General features: G+C 40.7%; 1 protein-coding gene across 6 annotated transcripts in view; it reads left to right on the top strand.

The window, feature by feature from the left end:
• The first annotated feature begins 13,785 nt into the window (after nucleotides 1–13,785).
• ank1b (ankyrin 1, erythrocytic b) overlaps nucleotides 13,786–22,264 on the top strand; it is a 107,242-nt gene continuing 98,763 nt past the window's right edge. For 5 of the 6 annotated variants that reach the window (XM_039779625.1, XM_039779623.1, XM_039779624.1 and 2 more), the window contains exons 1-2: nucleotides 13,786–13,912; nucleotides 16,796–17,634. In XM_039779625.1, the coding sequence (XP_039635559.1) occupies nucleotides 17,509–17,634 (126 nt within the window). In that variant the 5' untranslated portion in view covers nucleotides 13,786–13,912; nucleotides 16,796–17,508. The remainder of the gene's footprint in view (nucleotides 13,913–16,795; nucleotides 17,635–22,264) is intronic. The other variant, XM_039779626.1, reaches the window with a different exon arrangement.

Here is a 22,264-nt window from a genome sequence, read left to right as displayed (position 1 = left end):
CTTGCATGTAATCGAAAGTAGAAATAGAAAGTGCTTTAAACTGAGTAAGTAAATCAAATGTTTGTTAAAGAAATGGAATTCAATCCAGGGGCATTTTCATTTTGAAGCATGCATCTAAGTTGTTTGCAAAGAGTTCAAAAGGTTTGCCAACTACAATTCTACTAATTTGATTAAAAAAACCTTCAGAAACAGCATTCCAAGAAGTTCTCACAACTCCGCCTAAACTCTTATTGGAAACCAGTGGGATGCAGTATCAGAGGCACAAAACAGTTGGACCGCACCTAACGGGGAGACATCACACATTTTTTGAGAACATACTCTATGAGGAAGATAGAGGCAGGCCCAGTTAAAACACCAAAGACTGACAGAGATGAAATATCACGTCGGTTTCCCCCCTCGGGTTGCGTGACTCACTCTGATGTCTCAGGAGTGCCAGCATGCTTCTTCTACAGCCCCCCCCTCCCCCCCCCCCCCCCCCCCCCCCCACCCCCCCCCCCCCCACCCCCCCCCCCCCTCGCTCCACCCCGTACTACAACCCGCCCCCCCCCCCCACCCCCCCGTAATCCCACCCCCCCCCCCCACGCCCCCCCCGCCCCCCAAAGCCCCACGCCCCCGGGGGCCGCCCCCCGCCCAGCAAAACCCCCCCCAACAACACAAAAATACAGCTGTCCCCCCCACCACACCCACCCAACACCCCCACACCAAACCCCCCACCCAGCACACCCCCACACACACAAAGACCCGCAGCCCCAACCCACCCCCCACCCCAAAACCCCCACCCCACCAACACAAAAGCACCACAACAAAACGCCCGCCCCAAACGAGACCCCCGCCAAACAAAAAACAGAAAAAAAAAAAAAAAAAAAAAAAAAAAAAAAAAAAATAAAAAAAAAAAAAAAAAAAAAAAAAAAAAAAAAAAAAAAAAAAAAAAAAAAAAAAAAAAAAAAAAAAAAAAAAAAAAAAAAAAAACAAAAAAAAAAAAAAAAAAAAAAAAAAAAAAAAAAAAAAAAAAAAAAAAAAAAAAAAAAAAAAAAAAAAAAAAAAAAAAAAAAAAAAAAAAAAAAAAAAAAAAAAAAAACAAAAAAAAAAACAAACAAAAAAAAAAAAAAAAAAAAAAAAAAAAAAAAAAAAAACAAAAAAAAAAACAAAAAAAAAAAAAAAAAAAAAAAAAAAAAAAAACGACACCACTCAAGAAGAGGAAAAAAGGAAAACACCGTGAAAAAAGGGGGGGAAAGGCGAGAAGGGGAGGAGGGGAAGAGGGAAAAAGGAGGAAAGGGGAGGGGTTGGAAGGGTAGGGGGTGGAAAGGGGAGGGTTGGGGAGGGTGGGGAAGGTTAGAAGGTAGGGGGTGTTTTTTTGTTTAAGAGAGAAGAAAAAAAAAAAAAAAATATGTTGGGGGGGGGAAACCCACCTCTCCGTGTTAAGGGGGGGGGGGGGGGGGAAAGGAAAAAAAAAAAAAAAAATTTATTTCTCTATAAAAAAAAAAAAAAAAAAAAAAAAAAAAAAAAAAAACCCAAGAAAATTTTGGGGAAAGAAAAAGGGAAGAAAAAAAAAAAAAAAAAAAAAAAAAAATAAAAGAAAAAAAAAAAAAAAAAAAAAAAAAATATTTCTCTTTTTTTTCTTCTCCCCCAACCCGCACCAAACCAGCCAAAACGCACAAACGGAGACGGGGGAGAAAAAAAAAAAAAAAAAAAAAAAAAAAAAGAAAAAAAAAAAAAAAAACCCGACCAACGGCGTGGGAAAGAAAAAAAGACACCCCGCCGCCCCCCCCCCCCCCCGCCCCCCCCGCCCCCCCCCCCCGCGCCCACCCCCCGAACCAAGGAAAAACCACAAGCCACCCCCCCCCCCTCCCCCCCCCCCCCCGGCCGGGGGCGGCAGGAAAGCCCCCCCCCCCACCCCCCCCCCCGCGCCGCGGGGGGGGGGGGGGAAGGGGGGGAAAAAAAAAAAAAAAAAAAAAAATAAAAAAAAAAAAAAAAAAAAAAAAAAATAATAATAAATATAAAAACAAAAAAAAAAAAAACCCCCCCCCCCCCCCCCCCCCCCCCCCTTTTCCAAAAAAAAAAAAAAAAAACCCCCCCCCTCTTTTTCACCCCCAAAAAAAAAACCTCCTTTCTTTAAAAAAAATTCATGAGAGACCTGCTTGCTTTATCAGCATATCTCATTTCCTCTGAAGAGGGAGAGGGGGATGAGGGGGTGGGGTGTTTTGCATTTAGGGTGTGGCGAATGTTCCCCTTTGCAGGACTAGCGAGAAGTCCCATAACACTTTCTTCTTTGTTGCAGCTTTGCTATTTTTGTTCCCTCCAACATGTTTTTCTCACATGTTTTCTCACTCTTAAATCAAAGAGAAGTTTAAACGAGAATATAATAATACAATAAAAATTTTGAAATGTGAAAATCTCTCTGAGTTATGACATATTTGAGCCTCCAGGGAAGGAATACAAGTCAATATAATCTATGCATTTTTGTATGTGTGTGCACATTATCATAGCTGCTTGTGCATCTACTGTACAGTATACACATGTTTATGCTCTCAGTAAGTATGTAGTTGCATATATATCTTTGTGGGTCTTATATTTTTAGTCCAATTTTAATCTGAGGCCACAGTGAGCCTGGGTTTAGCCTGGGAGATCTCATCAATATTTAATTCAGTGGTGAAGGAGGTCTGACGCAGTCAGGCCCCAGTGCTGGAATCTCTGAATCATAATCGACTGCATCAAAAACAGTTCACGCAGGTGGCCGGGTTGGCTCAGTGGGTAGAGCAGGCGCTCATATACTGAGAGTCCAGGGTTAGAGTCTGACCTGTGACGATTTCCTGCATGTCTTCCCCCCTTTCTCACTTAGCTGTCCCACCGATTAAAGGCGGAAAAGCCAAAAAAAGAAAATAAATAATCAATTTTTTTTTCTTGAATTTAAAAATCGTATTTTCTTTGGAGCAAGTATGTCTGAAGTACAGCTTTACCATGATGTTATTTTTGAAATAACAGACAATATGTACAAGTGAAACAATTTGCTTTACCTTGTGTCACAGTATCAAATGCCATGTATCAGATTTCTAGTGGTTGGGATCACTGCTGTGTGATGTCTACATTGTTTAAGTCCTGCAGTGTTGTTGTAATCATTTTCATGGTGTTTTCGAGGTTGTAATCAAGGACTGATAATGTTAATGCTAATCGACTTTTTCTACTTTGCATTACAGGGATATGCAATTTAGGTCCACAAAACAATCACAAGGTCTATCACCAAGAACCACAACACCTATTGGTGCACAAAGTGAGAAAGTAGCATATTGTATATACTGGAAGTATATGTTTTATACTAATATAGCCTAATATATAATAATATGCATGTTATAATACATTTAATTAAACTACTTAATCTTTCCACAGTTGTGGGAGGCTGAAGCCTGTCCCATCCCACATTGGTGCTTAAATACAGTATATTGATCAAAAAAGTATTAATGCCTGTAGTACTAAACCAAGTACTCAAACAATATTTAGTGCAGTTAGTTACCGGGTAGTTGACATTTTGTTGTTTAAAAAACTATAGTTTGAGTAAAGCTGAAGTTGCTGAAGAACACAAAAACCTGGAAAAGTGTAACAACACTGAGCTACAAATCATGGGAAAAGGACAAAAGAGACAGGCATAGTTGGTGTAGGCCTTCATACATAAAATAACAGATGGTTGAATGGTTAACAGAACAGGTAATAAGAAATGTCTGACTTCACGTAAGCAACAACTGTAATAGAGTCTGGTCAGAAAAGGTAATGGGACAAAAAAAGCAACTCTTACGCACAAAAAATGAAAAAAAAAAAAACAGCACGTTGTCCTTTGACACTTTCTCTGTTAGTTGCCTTTTTATCCCTGTCAATTGCAATTCCCTGTGTTGCTGTCTCATTTCTTTGAAAAGCAAACACAGCTCTCCTGATAGCAAAAGCGGCACCATTATCAATTACTCCACGTCTCCTGCACCAAATAACCTCCCTGCAGGCGCAGCACATTTCCCTGCATGGCCTAGAGAGGGAGGGTGGAAGAAAGAAAAGAGGAGAAAAGGATAAACAAAAGATTGAGAGACTGGAAGAGAGAGAGAGAGAGAGAGAGAGAGAGAGAGAGAGAGAGAGACAGAAGGAGCAGGGCAGCAGAGGAAAGGAGAGAGAGAGAGAGACAGAGGCAGGGAGCTATATGTTAAAAAAAATGCTTACGGCATTAAACGTTATATTGCTGTTCTTGGTGGGTTGGATGATAAGGGAGCTGCTTGCACATTATGGCTTTATAAATTACAACATGACAGCTGGACTGAAATGACCTGCTGTCAGGATGTGTCTTTATTTTACTGAACAAATACACTCACACTATGAACATTGTATAATAAGAAAGGAAATTCAGGATAAACTGTTGATGATCAGTGCTTGGGCATCCTTAAAGCAGCATAGGAAGAATTCATATCTGAAATCCAATACAGCAGATATAGGTGAGCTGTTGCAAAAGGTAAAAAAAAGAAAAACAGTGACATAGCAGTACATGCATTCAAGACCAACTTATTCACTATTGCGATGTCCACACCAAGGTGTAAAAGGATGTTTCAGATTTTTGCAACATTAATAAAGCACCAACCAATAATATGGATGTAGAACCCAAACCCAAATATCCTATAAAATATCGATTTTACAAATTAAAATGACAGTATGCAGAGACACAACATGTGAACTGAATGACACCGCAAGGAATAGAAGAAAGAAAGCACAACAGTTTAACAGCAGTGAAAAAATTCAGCAAATAGAGATTTGGCGATTACTTTAATGCACAACTGTGTTCTAAAATGTATTTCTCAGTCAGATTTTACCCTGATGTTCCTCTGATATTTTCTATTAAGTCATTTTCCCCCATCTATGCTCCAGTAATATGTATCTGTATAACTGCAATGATGATACAAATACATTAAAAAAAAATATATATATATATTTTCTGTTTCATTTTATGCTTGTTTTTCCACACTGACATATGTCTGAAAACTTTAAGGTCTTGAGTAGAATTTGAAATGCATGTTGTAAGCCTTAACTAATAACATAAACCCTCAGTATACACTAACACATAGAAGCAGGCCTTACCACCGGAGGAAATACTATACATCCTTTGCATAAGTAAAGGTGCAAATGCCAAAATGTAAAAATACTCTGTTAAAGTAAAAGACACATTGATATGTTTACTCAAGTAAAACTATAGGCCTATATATTATCAGCTAAATGTACTTAAAGTTTCAAAAGTAAAAGTACGCTAAATCGCCCCTTTCCATCATATTATATATATTATATTATTATGTGTATTAGTAATATTACTGATAATTATATAACGTTGCATCGTTTTATCCATAACGTAAATATCATATTTTATTAGCTGATCCTATGTCTTGCATGGGAAATCTGAGTAACTAGTAACTTTAGCTGTCAGATGTGTACTAATCCAGTACTTAATTACTTTCCACCATTGAACTAATATACCCAAATGTAACCCTAATTCTAAACCATAGTGCTGCTAGCCCTAACCCAGAATTCACTGAAGTCATTGTTGGAGGATATTTTGTCTAGATATATTTTGTGCTTCCTCTCATGGTGACATTTTGTGTTTATTTGTACCTTATCCTCCTCACAACACATCTAATAGACTTCCCACGCACCTCTCATTCTGTTTCCCCCCTCTCCTCTGCCTTTTTTTCTTCCTGCCGCCTTACATGGGCTGAGCCAACGCCCAGTTGCTGCAGTGCAGCTCACTTCCCTGTTTCCAAAAAACTCTGCCCCCTCCCTCTCCAGTTCTGAACACCCTTGCCTCTCTGTGTCTCTCTACCTCTGACTATCTGCAGTGAGGCAGAGTGGAGGCAAAGTGAAGGAACAGTAAAGTGAGTTTTTTTTTTTGACACTCACAAGCTCAAAACTGCACTGCCCTAAAACAGAATAAGTGCATATTTACGGTTTGTAGCAAATGTTCTGCTTTAAAAGAAACACTGCAGCAGACACAAATCTAACGTTATATTACCTCTGCCTCCCTCCCCTTCACTGTTAGCAAACCTGATGACCCCCCAACTGTAATGACCTGTGGTTTTGGGATTTGTTTTTCTCTGAGACTTTAATGACTTTAATAACTTTAATGACACACTATTAAGTATTAAGTGCTGTTATCCCAGAAGAAGTGTTAACGTGGTCAAACAGTGTTGTGTAAGTTTGTGCCGGGCCTTTGGGAGTAATTGAAAAGTGAGGAAGACACAAGGCTTGGATTGCAACCATCTGAGAAGGATGAGGCCATTACAAAGAGCGAGGAATAGTTTGGGAGATGTTACTGGGATTAATGATAGAGAAGGAAGAGATATTCCTTAAAAATACAGAAGGCCTTAAGTCTCATAGGGAACATACATACCCCCAGATTGCACTTTATTTTGCCTTGCACACGTGACTTGTGGTAGAATAAAGTAGACAGAAAGTTGTGTTCTACCTACTGTATATTTCCTCGAGCACTCTAACCCTCACCTCAGGTAGAATTTGCATTTTGAGTTTTTTAGCCTCATCTCACAGTCTTTATCTACTGACCTTAAGATTTAGTTGAAAGTTTAAAAGGTCAGTAATGGTCAGTAATGAACGTAAACCCTATTTAAGTTTTGTTTTTTTACACCATTAAGTCACAAAAGTTATGAATAACTTCACATTTTCTACGTACCCTTTGGAGTTTTTGATGTGTTGATGACCCTTCCCCGTTTTAGTGCGTCCTCAGAGATTCATATGTACGTGCAAAAAAAGCACACGGCTGATGCAATTCAACATCTTCAACTCATCAACTGGTGTTGGCAGTAACAATATCAAGCCGGTAGTCATGTTACATAAGGTGTAACTATTCCATGTCATGGGTTGTGCTTTTCTGAGAATATCACATAAACCGCACTGAATACTCATTGCTACCCTAGCTGTAGTTTGGGGTCCCCATTGCTTTTGTAGCTTAGTGGGTATGTTGATGGTGTCGTGTTATGTGACCTCCAGTTAGATCATGACATACCCTGTCCTATCCTGTCATATCCATCATGTCCCATTATATCCCCTCACATTCCATCACGCCCTGTCCCTTCCCATCACATTATGTCAAGTCGCATCATGATGCAGCATGACATAAACCAACGATTACAGTTGCAATAAAAAAGGCACTTGCTTTGTCATACTTCGGGCAGCCATTTGAGCAGGATCAGATCTCTACATCTCAGCTGCAGCTCCTAATCTATAGAACAAGGTATTTGCCGTTGCAGTTTGCAGAACCACTGCAAAGCAAACACATTTACTGTAATGTAACTCTTGTAAAAAAAGAAGCACAGTCGATGAGAATTGATCAGGAGCAGCGCAAGGCTTGTCCTCAAGCTGCTCTCTCAGGCCCTGCCAGGTAATCCAAGCCTCAGAGGTCGCAGAATTTCCCGGCAGGATGAGGGAGGCGAGGCTGCAGCTCCAGGGTAGAAAGAGACAAAGTAATCTGGCGCTGGATTCAATGGTGATTTTTAGTAGTTAATCAACATCTTTCATGTATTTTCCCACAAACTAACAGAAGCTTGGATGCTGCTGGGAGGTGTTAAAAGAAATCCAATAACTGTGTTTAAAAGCTGCTAAATATGCAAGCTGCACCATCATCAGCTGCTTACTGAAAGGGCTTTGACAATGAAAAAGGAGACTGTATCATAACCAATGCAGAATTGCCGTGTGCGCTAGTCTCCTCATCAGCATTTCAGATGAAAAGAGATAAAGTTTGCATTATTCTTCTCCTTGACAGGAAGCTGGTCTGCAGTATTGTGGCATCTTGGCTTCCACAGGGGTGACTCTGAGATAATTTCTGAGCGTCTGCCAAGGGCTTTTCACCCACAAGCACTTTGATGAGAGAGAGTGGGTCTAGCATACCCAGCTCCAATGATCAATGGTTCCTAATGGAGGAGCGGTCATGCAGAGCATGAGATTTAAAAAGGACACAGAGATTCTGAGCCTTTTTCTGAAGCCTATTTCATTATGGCAGCATGATTCTATTGCTCCAATTTAATTGATATGATCCATTTAAACTTGCAGGAGTCATCCCAAGAATATGTTGTAAAGGTTTATAAACTTAGCTTGTACAAGGTCCCATATTGTAAACAGTGAGATTTCCATTACTTTTAGCAGGTTGGTGGACTTAATAACTTAATAAATACTGTGAACGTATCAAAACACTCACTCCACAGAGAAATGCATACAGCCCATGTTCAGAAAATGGTGTCTTAAAATGAGCCCACAGGACTTCCGTACAGTTGTGATGTCACAGCTATATAGGTAGAAAATGCTGCTACAGTGCCGTTACAGTCATTCCCCGGCAGCAATGACGGTGCAGAGACTCCGAGAGCGCAAATGTGGAAGACCCCGAAAACGCTGACCAATCAGAATAGACTGAGCTGTTTCAGGAGGGGGTGTCTTAAAGAGACAGGCGCTGACAGAGGGTGAACACAGGTATATTCAGATAGACAGTATGAGAATAATAATTATGTTATTATAGCATGTAAAATATAGTAGAAAATACAAGTATTAACCTAAACATGTGCATAGTATGGGACCTTTAAAGAAATAGTTTGATATTTTGGAAATGTGCTTGTTTTTTTTCTTAGATTAGAGTAGATCAATGTCAAGTAGATCAATGTCACTCTTATGTCTGAATAATATGAAGCTATAGCGAGAATATGTTTAGCTTAGCATAAAGACGAGAAGCCAACTTAAAAATCTTCAAAAGTACTTTTTATTCAACCTGGTGAGATGCAGGAGGTGCCAGGCCCGGAGGTGCCAGGCCCGGAGTCACCCCGCGGACCCAACACAAATCTTGCGGCAGCTTGCAGTTTTAACGGGGGGTGCGGCTAGGAGGGGCAGTCCAAAAGTAGACAGCGGGTCCCAGGATTTAGGAGTGCTGCTCCTGATCAGTGCTGTAACCGACTTTTAAGTTCGCCTAGCTAGCATCCAGTTAAACACCAGCCAAACGCTTTCTAAAATAAGTGAAATAAATACATGAACAATACAATGTCACTTTGCCCTTATTGCACTAGAATAACTAGCCTAATTATTGCACCACAACGTAAATTCTCTACTTATTACCAGCCGTTATGGATTTTTTAATTTTATATTACACAGTAAAATTACTAGTTTCGCTGCAGGAGGGGAGAAGACACAAAATCAATAATCAATCTATTGACAATCAATCTAATGTTTACGGTGCGGGTTAGACCCAACACACAAGCTGCGGGAATGGGTGGGAGCAGAACACACGCACTGCGGGAGCGGGCGGTAATGGTCAGAAATCTACCGGGAGCGGGCAGGAGCGGTATTCAAAAAAAGCAGCACTGAGAAACCCTAAGTGTTGCAAGCTGATCCTTCCAACATCAAGTCCAACGGGAGGCGAATCAAATGGCCTGCAGCTAACATGACTTTACTGTGCAAGCAGTTTGACAAAGATGTCAACCAAATTATGGAGGCTATGGTGAAGAGAGAGGCCGAGAGGAGACTATAAACCATGACCACAATCATTGTGGAGAGGTCGTCCGCAAAGCAAGGGCAAGCTCAGCTACAGGACCAAACAGCACCTCAATCAAAGTGTACAAGAACTGTCCCAAGCTCCTGCTGCATCTGTGGAAGATCCTGTGCGTATTCTGGAGGAGGGGAAAGATCCCAGAACTGTGAAGAGTGGCCGAAGGGGTGTGGATACCCTGCTGTTTCCAAGCGGGCTGAGCACCTACCTACATCAGTCCAGAAGGGTGGCATTTTAGGGATGCCAGGCTGTCTGGAGCACACCGGTGCAGTGACACAGCTCATCAAAGAGGCCAGAGAAAACCAGGGCAACCTATCAGTGTTGTGGCTCGACCTGGCAAATGCATATGGCCCCATTCCACTCAAGCTGGTGCAGCTCACACTGACCAAATATCACGTCCCCAGCAGAATCAGAGACCTCATCGCTGATTACCACAGCAACTTCAGGATGAGGGTCTTTTCGGGAGCAATTACATCAAGGTGGCACAAGGTGGAGATCGGCATTATCACAGGGTGCCCCTATCTCTGTGTCACTGTTCTCCCTAGCAATGAACATGCTCACAAAGTCTGCTAAATCATATAGTCACCACAGAATCAGTCCCAGGCTGCCGGTAGATTCTACAGGGGCCACAACCGTCCCAACCGTCACAGAAAATCCTGTCAAGAGCTTCGGCAAGGTTTCTGACAGCTCTCTGAGGGACACGGCATCCATCCAGTCGACGTGCGACGGGCTGAATGGATGGCTAAAATCCATGGAGAAGTCTGGCCTACCTGGGAAGTTCAAAGCTTGGATGATTCCAGGAACATCACTGAAGATGTGTCCATAGGCATCAGCAGATGTATTTGCACCACAAATTCATGTAAAAACAAAAATCACTGCTACTGTATAAGTAGTACTTGAAAAATGTCTTAAATCACCCCTCCATTTCAACATAGTATTAACATAAATTCAGCATCATGTCATACAATCGATTAAGAAGTTTTTTATTCTTTTGTTTTATATTTGTCATTTTTTTCCCTTTGCCACAATTAACCATGGTAGTAAATATACATCAGAATGAAAAACACACCTTCCCAATGTTCACTGGTGCAGTAGTTGAACTGCTGAGCAAACTCAAAATGCTTTTTTTATTTCACTGTTTATCTGCATTGGTGCCCTTACATAGCGATATATTATTTCGACCCTGCATTGAGAGAACCAGCTGTACAGTTCTTTAGAGGGTTAGACCATGGCCTATTGTTAGGCTGAGGTTGCTTAATTAGAGGCAGGGCGAGTCTGATGAAAACTGATGTGTCTGCCCGGTTCAACTCTGAGATTTTCTTGCATTGCGCTGTGAAGAGCGCTGTGAAGAAATAATCTCAGAGATTACGTTATGTTCTGCCAGCTCACAGCAACTTAATAAAAAAATGGGGAAAAAGAGTCCCCCCCCCCCGACCCCCGCTGTTGTAAAGCGTTCTGCATATGGCGTCTGCGTGTGATGTGCAGGTTAACTTCCACCCAAACACAGACACAAATATACAGATATGTCTCGCTGCCACTTGTTGTCTGTGGTTGTGCTTTGCATGTGTGGGATTCTGAAACGTCCTTAAATTCTGGACGTTTCAGAATTTTTTTAACATTTTGGTCCTGAGAGCATTATTAGACATAGATATTTCAGAGAGTGTGCTCTTATATCTACTAAATGCTTTCTCTACAATGTCCTGCGTGGTAGATTCATATGTTGAAACAAATTTTATACAGTCTATAGTTGACACTTTGCTGTCACCTACAGTTTCAAGAGTGTAAGTGTGTTGAGTTGTGTGCTACTACTGGTACTACAGCAGTGATGGTAATAGTGGCATTAGTTGCTTTTGTAATTGTAGAAGCAGTAAGAAAAAGGAAGCCGAGAAACTCCCTCTTATGACATAAGACAATGTAAAGATATATTTACATCTTATAAAGGTTAATACTAAATATTGATGTTAGTGTTGCTATTGTAATCAAAGTCTTATATTTATTGTATACTTTTTTATTAAGGTCCCAAAATGTATGTGAAATACTGTATATCCACCACTTAAAGCTGCGGGCAAACACACTCTTACACTTAGACTTCATAGAAATAAAAACACTATTAATAAATTATTTGACGCACATGTAGCTGATGTAGCCAATTCCGAGAACTGTAGGTAAACATCACATCAAGGTGAAGAGAAAGGCATGTCCTTTGTTACACCACTCACAACCTCTCTTCTTATTTCAGATATGGCTATAGGCTTCATACTGGACACAGCAGTATTGGCTGTGTCCCAGAATGTAATTTTGTTTTTTTTGTTTTTTGCTGAGGGAAGTGCAAGTCATCGTCAAGGGCAAAGACCAGTTGGTGGCGAGTCTGTTTTGGAGTTAGGCCAGCATGTGACACAACTGGAGAGACACTGCAAATCTGTAGGGCACTTCAGGGACATTTAAAGAACAGATCCATAACATAAAATATGTGTGCAAAAACAACCATAATAGTGAAGTGCATAGACAAAGAGCAAAATCTAACCACATGAAAGCTAAATATAAAAAAGCCAAAATGATGATAAATAAACTAGATACCATTAAGAAAAAAGCATCATGTTGGAGTCATAGTGTACAAAATGGAATCACCACATTATCTAGACACTTATTTCTAGATATCACACATTTTCTGTTTAGATACAATCACACCAAACTACTTTTTTCAATGCAAAGAATAACAAGTGAGAAGTAATTGTAATAATCATCATAATAATAATTAGAGTAACCATGAAACAAGAAATCTGCCATGGACACTTTCATACAAGCATTAACATAGGCATGGTTTTTATTATCACATAAAAAACATATGAATCAGTGTAATGTGACATCAAATGTAATCTCTTTTTTTATCTTGTGAAGGGCAAATGACCATGACTCAATAGTGGTACTGAAAACCACCTTTAAGGAGCATAAGTCTAACACCAGTCTCTTTTTCTTAACCATTTGTAAAGACTCAAGAAAAATGTCTATTAGTAGTAATAACAACCAGCTACCACTTGGTGGTGCTATAACACTGGACATGAGATGGTCAAAGATGTTGCAGTGCAGTTTGAGGCTTTAAATAGCATGTGATGTACTTGTAAATCTCAGCACTGTAGAATCATGAATCACCATCCGAGAGAAACAGTTTGTTGGCAGTAAATATTACACTTTCATGCTATACCATATGCCGATTGACCATGACTTCACTGTTGCAACACAAAATAAAGAGTGAGATTACACATAATTCACTCCTACAGCCATAGTGCCCAGTTTCTTTTAGATTTTGTTGTTTTACAGTAATTTTACTAAGTGTTAAATTGTTGATGGTAATGCAACATCCTTGGGCATCCTCTACAGCAAGCTAAATATTTCCAAAAGCACTCAGGAGAAAATTGGATGGTATTGTATTTTGCTTATAAAATATGTAACACCCTATCCAAAGATATCAGAGTGGCTGACACAGCAGACGTTTTTTTTAAACAAAACAAATTATCCTTTTGACAAATCTTCCAGTTCCCAGCAGTATATTGCTCTCTATTTTATTATTGTTTGGTGATTGTTATGGAGCACAATACTGATGTGTATTTATTTTTAAGATAAACAAAAAATCACATCGATGGTTAATTCCAATATGAGTCTACTCATACTTAAGTCTAAAAAAACATGAAGGACTACAGATATTTTTGAAATACAAACAATTTTCTTATTTCACTACAAAACCTCTTCAAATTGTTTTGATTCAGGTAACACAAAATGTAACGTGCTTGTTGCTTAATAAGTATCCATATTAACAAGGCCACAGTTTGGCTGAGGAGCAGGAGGAATCAGATCTGACCCAGAACCAGTATTGTCATTGTTTTCATCAATGATAGATCCCAGTACCATCTGCTCCAATTGTTCATCAATATTTAGTTATTTGTCACGTCACCAATAAAATCATCACTGCTGTCAGCAGATTTATACTTCCCTGCTGTTATTTATGATCAAATACAACATATGCCATGTGTGCACATTAAAACCTAGCATTGATTAATTTCATTTTATTAATGCATTTATTTTAGATGTATGGATTTAAGTTATACTTTTGCCACCTAATATGTGCATGTCCAATGTGTTTAGATGTCCACCCATTATAATAGTTCTGGCTACCATAATGTTACTGGTCTGTAATGCAGGGCAGCAGTGCAGTGTGTGGTGGAGTTTCACACACAGAGCACAGGCTGAGACCACACCGCACCTTCGCAGGTTGAAGGGTGTAGATTATTAGGGCTCAAAATGAACCTAAAAGTATACACTACAATAGCACATTTATAAGTAACCGTATGCACGGATATTATGGTAAGCAAGTTGTTAATTATTTATTTGCATTGTCCATCCATCATTTGACAGTAATGTTAGCTAACGTTAGCTATCTTAAAAAAGTTTGCTGTTATCTTTATTTTTTGTAAACAAGCTAGAAAATAGCAAACACTGACTGACCACTGACTAGTAAAATTTTTGTAGCATGTTGGGAACTGTTGTAACCAACAATTGTTAGCTAAAATAGCCTGACATTAAGCCTAAATACTATTACTTAATTTTAGCCCGCCCAAGTTTGTGCCATGTTAGCTAACAACTTTAGCACTAGCTATGTAGCTAGCAGTTAGCTAGCACTGTACATTAGGAACGAGGGCTGCATAAGAGGACTTCTCTTAAAATAAGCAACAGGAGCACAAGCTCGTTCAGCAAGCAAGCTATACCAGCTCTCGCTAGCTAGCCTTTTTAAGTTGCATTTTTTTTATGGCTAACATGTAGCAGGGCTGGCTAAATGCCACAGCCATACAATAATTCCAATTGCAGACCTACTCCAACATTACTCCTCCCTATGGCTGTAATGTTTCAGACGTCATTGGTTTTTGATGCAGGGGGAAAAACTGTCTTGTGAAGAAAGCAGCAACTATGAAAATATATTGATGCTTTTAGGATAGTGCATGAAGGTAGTCCCAACATGAAGGTGTTTAAAAATAAATTAAGAGAACAATTGTTCTCTTAATACATCCATGGTGTTTGCACCACCCGCTGTACAGTAGGACGTAAACTGCAACAGCAGCGCTATGTTAAGTCATGACTCTTCCAACACATGACATGAATGCAACCTTCAAAAACAGTGGCCAAAATTGTGGGCTATGGACACTGTTTCACAATAACGTGCCTATTAAAATTAATCACCATCACAGCATGTCAATATTCCTGAAAATGACTCTTTTTTTTTTGGTTATGCCTATGTTGATTAATTGTCATATTTTCACAACAATTAGACAGCATGTAGCGAACAACAGGGATACATGACCTCTCTTCTTGAAACTACTCAGTTAATGACAATGGTAGCACAAAGACATCCATACACTGGACTGATCCTTCATTATGGTTTATTCATTCAAGTATCTAAGTGATTGGTCATATAAAAAAGTGCCTGCCAAAGATCCTTTGACACATTACTGAATAAACTGCTATGGGAGCATCAATCTTGTGCACTGAAACCCTTCACCTATTTAGTCTTTATAATGTGCACATAACCTTAAATGTACATAACCTTAAATGTACACATGCATCTCCTTAAGGGTAATTTCTATGTGGAATAGCCTAATCATTCTGGTTACATTGACAGCTATTCCACCAGACCTTTTTAGTTCAGACAAATCTAGAGTGTAGTGGAGGCTATGGCATTATTTAGTTTATTACCTCCAACTTAATAGATCCATTAGCATCAGACACAACAAAATACAAAGCTGTCACTCAAATAAATGCACAGTGAAACGTTTAACCCAAACACTAACACACAATTGTACAGAAACACTTAAAGTCCACTGCTTCCTTTCTGATCTCATTTAGCATAGGGTACACTGGAGCAATCCTTTATGGAATGAAAGGAGATAATGCCGTCCCACAATTTCTTGGCAGCAACATTTAAAACATTTTAAATGCACTATTCGGCCATTCACGCCTATCTTGCATAAATGTATCAATTGTTTTTGTACAGTCATACTAATTGGGATTTACGTGGATAAATATGAGGGGACAGGAGGGTCAGCGTATGACCAACCATTCTCAATGTGACAACCATTTCGTTTCAGTTTTTATGGTAGCCTATATCCCTTTTTTCATTTCAGTTCGAACCTTGAAAAATAAGTAATATTTTCACAGCGTTGTCCAGATTTATATAGCATGCATGAAACAACATGAACACGGTTAGAAAGCACAGGGTGTCTTAGATGTGCTTTTATTAGCCTATCTTCAGAACATTGTAGTTTCACCACAGTAGACCAAAGTCAATAACATCCGCCATAGCATAATTACGTAGCCTATTGTAAGGGCAGTTGGATTTTCTTACCACCACGGTTGTCTTTTCCTAGGAACTTATTCTCCTTCCCACCTTTTTTTGACCTCATGACGTTATCCATCATAATGGAAAAGTGTTTAGAGAAAGACATATGAAGTAGCCTAATTTTGTTGACTATTCGTCCACACCCCTTTTCTTGTCACATGGTCTCTTTGTTGAAGGCTATGCTGCATGTTTCGTTGCATCATCATTCTGCAGAAAGATGATGTTGCAGGTGCACGAGGGAGGAATAAATAAGATAGAGAGAGAGAGAGAAAAATTATATAAAGTGATAGATAAATAATACTTTATTCTGCAATAGATTTAGTTTCACAGTGGTACTTTGTGTTAGACAGCCAATCATTTCAGATATTGATTGGAATTGTTACAAATTATAGGTTATACTTTTTTTTATGGGCATCAACACATTGACCAGTCACAATATTTCTGCCTTCACATCTTTAAATCATATTGTCTGCATGCTTTTGTTTACTCATCTGCTACTGAATTGCAACATCAAAGAGCCATGCATGACCTCCTGATGGAATGGAAAGAGAGAAAGTGGTGGAATGAAAGGGGAGGGAGAGGACATGCAGTTTTTATGAAGCATTCATGTTGTTGATGTTTTTCCCCCCGTCTGCTTCTGACACTAAAATATGAGGGAAGTAGTCTAGTGTAGGTAATATTAATGGCACCATGTTTCCTTGCTACCTTAACATCAACCTTTGATAGTCAAGAAGCTGTGCAAAGAATCATGTCGCAGAAGAACAAGCACTCAGATTCTGTATAACCAATGAAAGATCCATTTCTATTTTACAAGCTTCCATCTCTTCACATGCTGTTCTTTCTCCATCTGTTTCCAGGCGGGAGGTGCCATGGAAAAGCCATGGTCAGAGAGAGGGAAGATGTGCAAACAAATAATAATTTGAAGGCATTCCTCAGCTTTGGCTCCCTCATCTTTTGTACCTCACTTATGCAAGACGCAACAACAGCTATTGTAAAAGAAAAGCGTTTAGCAGAGAAGAAAACTGAAAAAGGGGGCAGAGCAGCAGGATGAGGAGGACATTTGACAGATAAAAAGAGGGAGCTCTGCAGCAGGATCCCCACCGTGCTGAACACAGGACTGCGTGACTGGTCTGTGCAAGCAGAGAGAGGAGAGAGGAGAGAAGGGAGGAAGGTAGGAAAGAAAGCAGGGGGAGGGGAGGCAATTCAGCGCAGTGAAAGCTGACTGGATGAGTAGCAGCCGCGGCACAGGCAGCAGCATCAGCACCACTAGCTGTAGCATCTTTCTTTGTGGCTGCTGGAGGCTGTCCTGTGGCTGTTGTAGCATTAACATAATCCATTTACAAACACGTATATCTGGACACAGACGTCCTCACTGCTTGCTGCCTTATACACACCAATATCGTGGTGGCCACCAGAGAAGAGGTAGTATGTGACGGGGTTTGGGGGACAGAGGGACACAGGAAGAGGAAACGGGGACGAGTGGTGGTCGTGCAAACGGGAGGAGGGCTGGAGCGACGCCGACTAGAACAGCAGCAACAGCAGCAGCAGTAGCAGCAGTAGCAGCGGCACCATGGCACAAGCCGCCAAGCAACTCCGTAAGACCAAGGACCTCGCAGAGGCTGCCGCCCAGGAGCAGAGGGAGAAGGAGGAGGAAAAGATCAAAAAGAGGAATCGGTCCAGGGACCGCAGGCGCAAGGTATGGCTGTCTGTCTCAAGAGACAGGGGAGGTGACGGTGTTTCCTTTATCCATCTTTTCCACTCTACCTGCCTTTCTCTATCTCTCTAGGGTTCTCTCTATCACTACATCTCATGTGCAAGATTGGTGAGGATGGAATTACACATGTATAATTACACAGTTGGTCTTACGGCCTCAGCTGGTGCGTGTGTGTAGGCTAACCAGTCAAGCACATATGCTCTGGTACAGGTTGTGTTTGCACGGTTAGATGTTTAGCCATGGGGGAATGAAAAGGAGGCTGATGATGAGTGTGTGCCATTAGCGATGGGACCAATATAGGCTGCTGTTTAAATAACAGGTAGTATCAATGTCACTTTTCTGTCACAAGCATTTAGGAGGATTTCAGCCTTATATGGGTGCAGCTCATTTATATTAATGCAATGCAAGTTCAGTGTACTGCTCTTGCATGCATTTGTATGCACATAATCCCATTAACATGCAGAGGCATGCTCAATTATTTCCCACGAAGCTGTGTTGGTCTTACATTTGGTGTTTTCCCCCATATGACAGTTTTTTTAATGGGGAAGATGTAAAATGGAGGGGGAAGATGGAGGTACACTAATAATAAATGCAATTTTAAACCATATGTATATCTTTTGTGGGGAGCATGTTTGTGCTACATGTATTGTTCAATCAAGAATCCCAAGCTAATGATATATTATATTATTTGCTGCTAGTTATATTTGTTGTGAAGGGAATAGAACATTTTTATTTAACGTGTTGTCACATGCAGAATATATCCTGTAGGCAAGAGATCTCTCCCGTCTCACTTCTCCCCTGCACTCCCACACTCTGTGCCCTTAAGAGTAGATTTTATTGGAGTTGTGCCGCCTTGCACTCATGCTTGGCGACACTTAAATGATACATATTCTGCTGTAAAATGTACTTGTTGAATGGATTAAAAAAACTTTTTTGAATTTTATCCCTTAGTGGAAATATGCAATTATGTCATATTAAGAGGCTCAGCTCTCAATTGCTTTCTGTTCCTCCTGTCATGTTTCTGTGTGTACATAGTGTGTGTGTGTGTGTGTGTGTGTGTGTGTGTGTGTGTGTGTGTGTGTGTGTGTGTGTGTGTGTGTGTGTGTGTGTGTGCGTGTGTGTGCATGCGTGCTTGCGTGCGTACGTGTGCTTGCGTGAGTGCGTGTGTGTGTAAGAAAGAAAGAGCATTTGACAGAAACAAAAAAATGTTATCTGCAGAAAGAGCTTGGGTGCTCATGGAGTGTTATCTCTTTTCTGTAGCATATTTAATATTCTTTCATCATAAAACAGATTGTTTGTCTTGACCGCAAAGCTGTGTGGTTTGCTAGGGTTTTCCGAGGCTATACAGTATGCTTTTAGCAGCATGTTTTACTGGTTTACTTTTTGTCGAAGAACCTGGCCAACTGTAGTGATGAAAATGAAGTGATGTAGTGAAGCTTTATTTATTTTTTTACAGAATCACTTGTTAACAGTATATTGTCAGCAAAATAGGCCCTCTTTAATATCCCTTATGCACTATATTCTTGAATTCATCTCAAAAATCTAATATCCTTGATAAAATCATACAATTTGATAGCAATATAACAATATGCAGGATCTGATGGCGTTAGCAAATCATTGTTCTATTATAGTGGGAATTCATTGGAGTTGTAGCTCAGTCCGTAGGGACTTGGCTTGGGAACCGGAGGGTTAAAGTTAAAGTCCCAGACGGACCAGGTATGGAGTGTGGACTGGTAGCTGTGGAGGTGCCCTTGAGCAAGACACAGAACCCCTAACTGCTTGGGGTGCTGTGCTGCGGAAACCCATCATTCTTACATCTCTTTACAACAAAGATGTGTCTGGCGGTAGAAATGTTGCTGTACTGTTTTTGTTAAAGTGATGATTCGGAGTAATTTCACCCTAGGGTCCTTTGCAGCATGACCTCGAGCCAAACACCCCTCCAGAAGTTACTTTTTATGGGGTCTAATATTTTGAGATTAGTTAGAGTTAGCGGAGCCGCTGAATAAGCGTAGGCTGGCTAATTGATCCGAAGTGTCTCTTAACATTACCCGTCTCATTACGCGGGAAATGATACCAAAGGTCTACACTAGTATATATAGGTTATACACTCATAAGTACCATGGATTGTAAAGTTTGTAAGTACACCAGAAGGTTATGTAAATAACACTTGGCCTGCTGGCTTCTGCTCTCTGCTGTTGTTGTTGCTGCTGTGAGACGAGTGCTTAGGGACATCTACAAATTACAACACCGAAAGGATGCAACAAAAATATTTTTTATTTAACTTATTTTTTAAAGTAAGTGCTGTAGTATAACTAGCAGGGAGACAAGTAATAATTGAGGTAAGTTTGGAGACATTACCTTATTTAATCATTAAATTAATAAATATTTTTGTTGCATCTCTTTCGGTGTTGTAATTTGTAGATGTCCCTAAGCACTCTTACTGCCCAGTAGTAACAGCAGCAGCAGCGCAGCAGAGAGCAGAAGCCAGCAGGCAAGTGTTATTTACATAAACTTCTGGGGTACTTCTACAAATTTTACAATCCATCGTTTTGGAGAGCATAACCTATTTGTACTACTGTAGACGTTTGGTATCATTTCGGGCATTATTAGTGGGGTAATGTTAAGAGACACTTCGGATCCATTAGCCTCTGCGCTAAGCTATTCAGCTGATAACGCTACGCTACGCTAACGCTCCCAATGTTCGACCCAGGAGAAAAAAGCTTCTGGGGGGGTGTTTGGCTCGAGGTCATGGTGCAAAGGACCCTAGGGTGAAATTACTCCGAACCATCACTTTAAGCTTACGCTTGAAAACAGAACTGAACCCACTAGGCAGACAACGGCAAGTTTAAATAGTTTATTAAAGGTCCCATGGCATGAAAATTTCACTTTATGAGGTTTTTTAACATTAATATGCATTCCCCAAGCCTGCCTATGGTCCCCTAGTGGCTAGAAATGGCGATAGGTGTAAAGGTGTAAAGCCCTGGGTATCCTGCTCTGCCTTTGAGAAAATGAAAGCTCAGATGGGCCGAGCTTACCTCCCCTTTCTCTGCTTTGCCCACCCAGAGAATTTGGCCCACCCATGAGAGAGAGACATCATGGCTTTCAAACGAGCAAAGTGGCAGTTGGTCAAAGCCACACCCCCACCCTCCACCTTGCCCCCCCCTCTCTCCTCCTCAATAGCTACAGACACAGAAATGGCACATCCTAAGGAAAGCTCATTGTGGGACTGGCTCTAGTGGCTGTAATTCTGAACCAAGTCTGAATTTCGGGAAAGAGACTTCAGATACAGTATTAGGGGACCACTAAAGTCTATATAAAAGCATCCAAAGAGCACCATGTCATGGGACCTTTAACAAAAAAAGGACAACTGCAAAAAATGGGGATTAACGGAGAAAGTGGGCGTAGAAGCAGGTTGTCGGCAGTCTGGGTTAGTGAGCGGAGACCTGAGTGAAGGCTGAGATATTCAGGAACGAGGCTGGACGAGGCAAACGGGCGGGTGGAGCGTGGCAGGACTAAAAAGTGAGTGAGTGAATGGTCGGACAAGCTGGGTAACAAAAAAGGCAGTGAGCAAAATGCAAGCTAGCAGGAAGCAAACGGGTCAAGAATAGGCAGAGAGTTTAACACTGTAGGTACTACGACAAACTATTGAAGAGTGGAGGTTGAGACCTGGTTACATTAGCAGCAGGAGGAGATGGCATTCAGTGCTGAGGACTTGCAGGTGGTTGATGGAACTGGCAGGTGAGTGTAGGCAGAGTGGCTACGCCCAGCCTCTCACAGTAGGCGTGTTCCAGATGAGCCAGGCCTGCGCAGAATCTATCACCAGCGATCGCCACCCATTGCTTGCCGCTTAGATTTGTGTCTGACTTGAACCAGACTTGCTCTGACATCATGCACACGTGGACAACGATAACCTCGAGATCAAGGTGGCCACAGGTTTTAGAGCCAGGTGACGCAGTTGCGCTCCACTGACTGCAAGACCCAGGGCATGATGGGAAACGCCTGGCTCTCAGCTGATCCAACAGCTGATTGGTTCAGAATTGACTCAACATCTATGATGATATTTATAACAATAAACTTTTTATTGTTTTTGAATTGGAGAGATTTTAATTTATATTTGTCTGTTGTCAAGGCTTATTCTGTACAGAACACCTGTTGTGTGGCGGATGGTGACGTTTAGAAGTCAGAGAGACTAAATCCGTTGAGATTACAGATCATCTACAGTCTGTTGTTTATTAACATCAGCAACAGATCACATGGAGAGCATTTTAACAGGCTTCTCTGTCTTAATAAAAAACAACTGGGGACTGCGTACAAGCGGAAATATGAGTCTGATAACATTTTAATAAGTTAGGAATTGGACCTAATATGATGTGTGTGTTTCTGTGACTTCCTGTTCAGATTATAACAAAAGGAGAAAAAAAAACACAAGGAAAGCTGCAGATCTTAATTAACAGTTTCCCTTTGTTAATTTCTAATTGTATTAGGTTGATGGTGATATACCACGGATATATCACGGTGATATACGGGAGTTGCCGTGTCCCGCGTGTGATGTTAACTTTTCAACCCGGAGACCGGGGATCGTGTCCCGCGTGTGACGTTAACTTTCCCCGTT

The sequence above is a fragment of the Perca fluviatilis genome, chromosome 17, assembly GCF_010015445.1.
Source record: "Perca fluviatilis chromosome 17, GENO_Pfluv_1.0, whole genome shotgun sequence".
Classification (NCBI taxonomy): Eukaryota; Metazoa; Chordata; class Actinopteri; order Perciformes; family Percidae; genus Perca; species Perca fluviatilis.
Note: the sequence above shows the minus strand (reverse complement) of the source record. Positions and strands in the feature narration are given on the sequence as shown.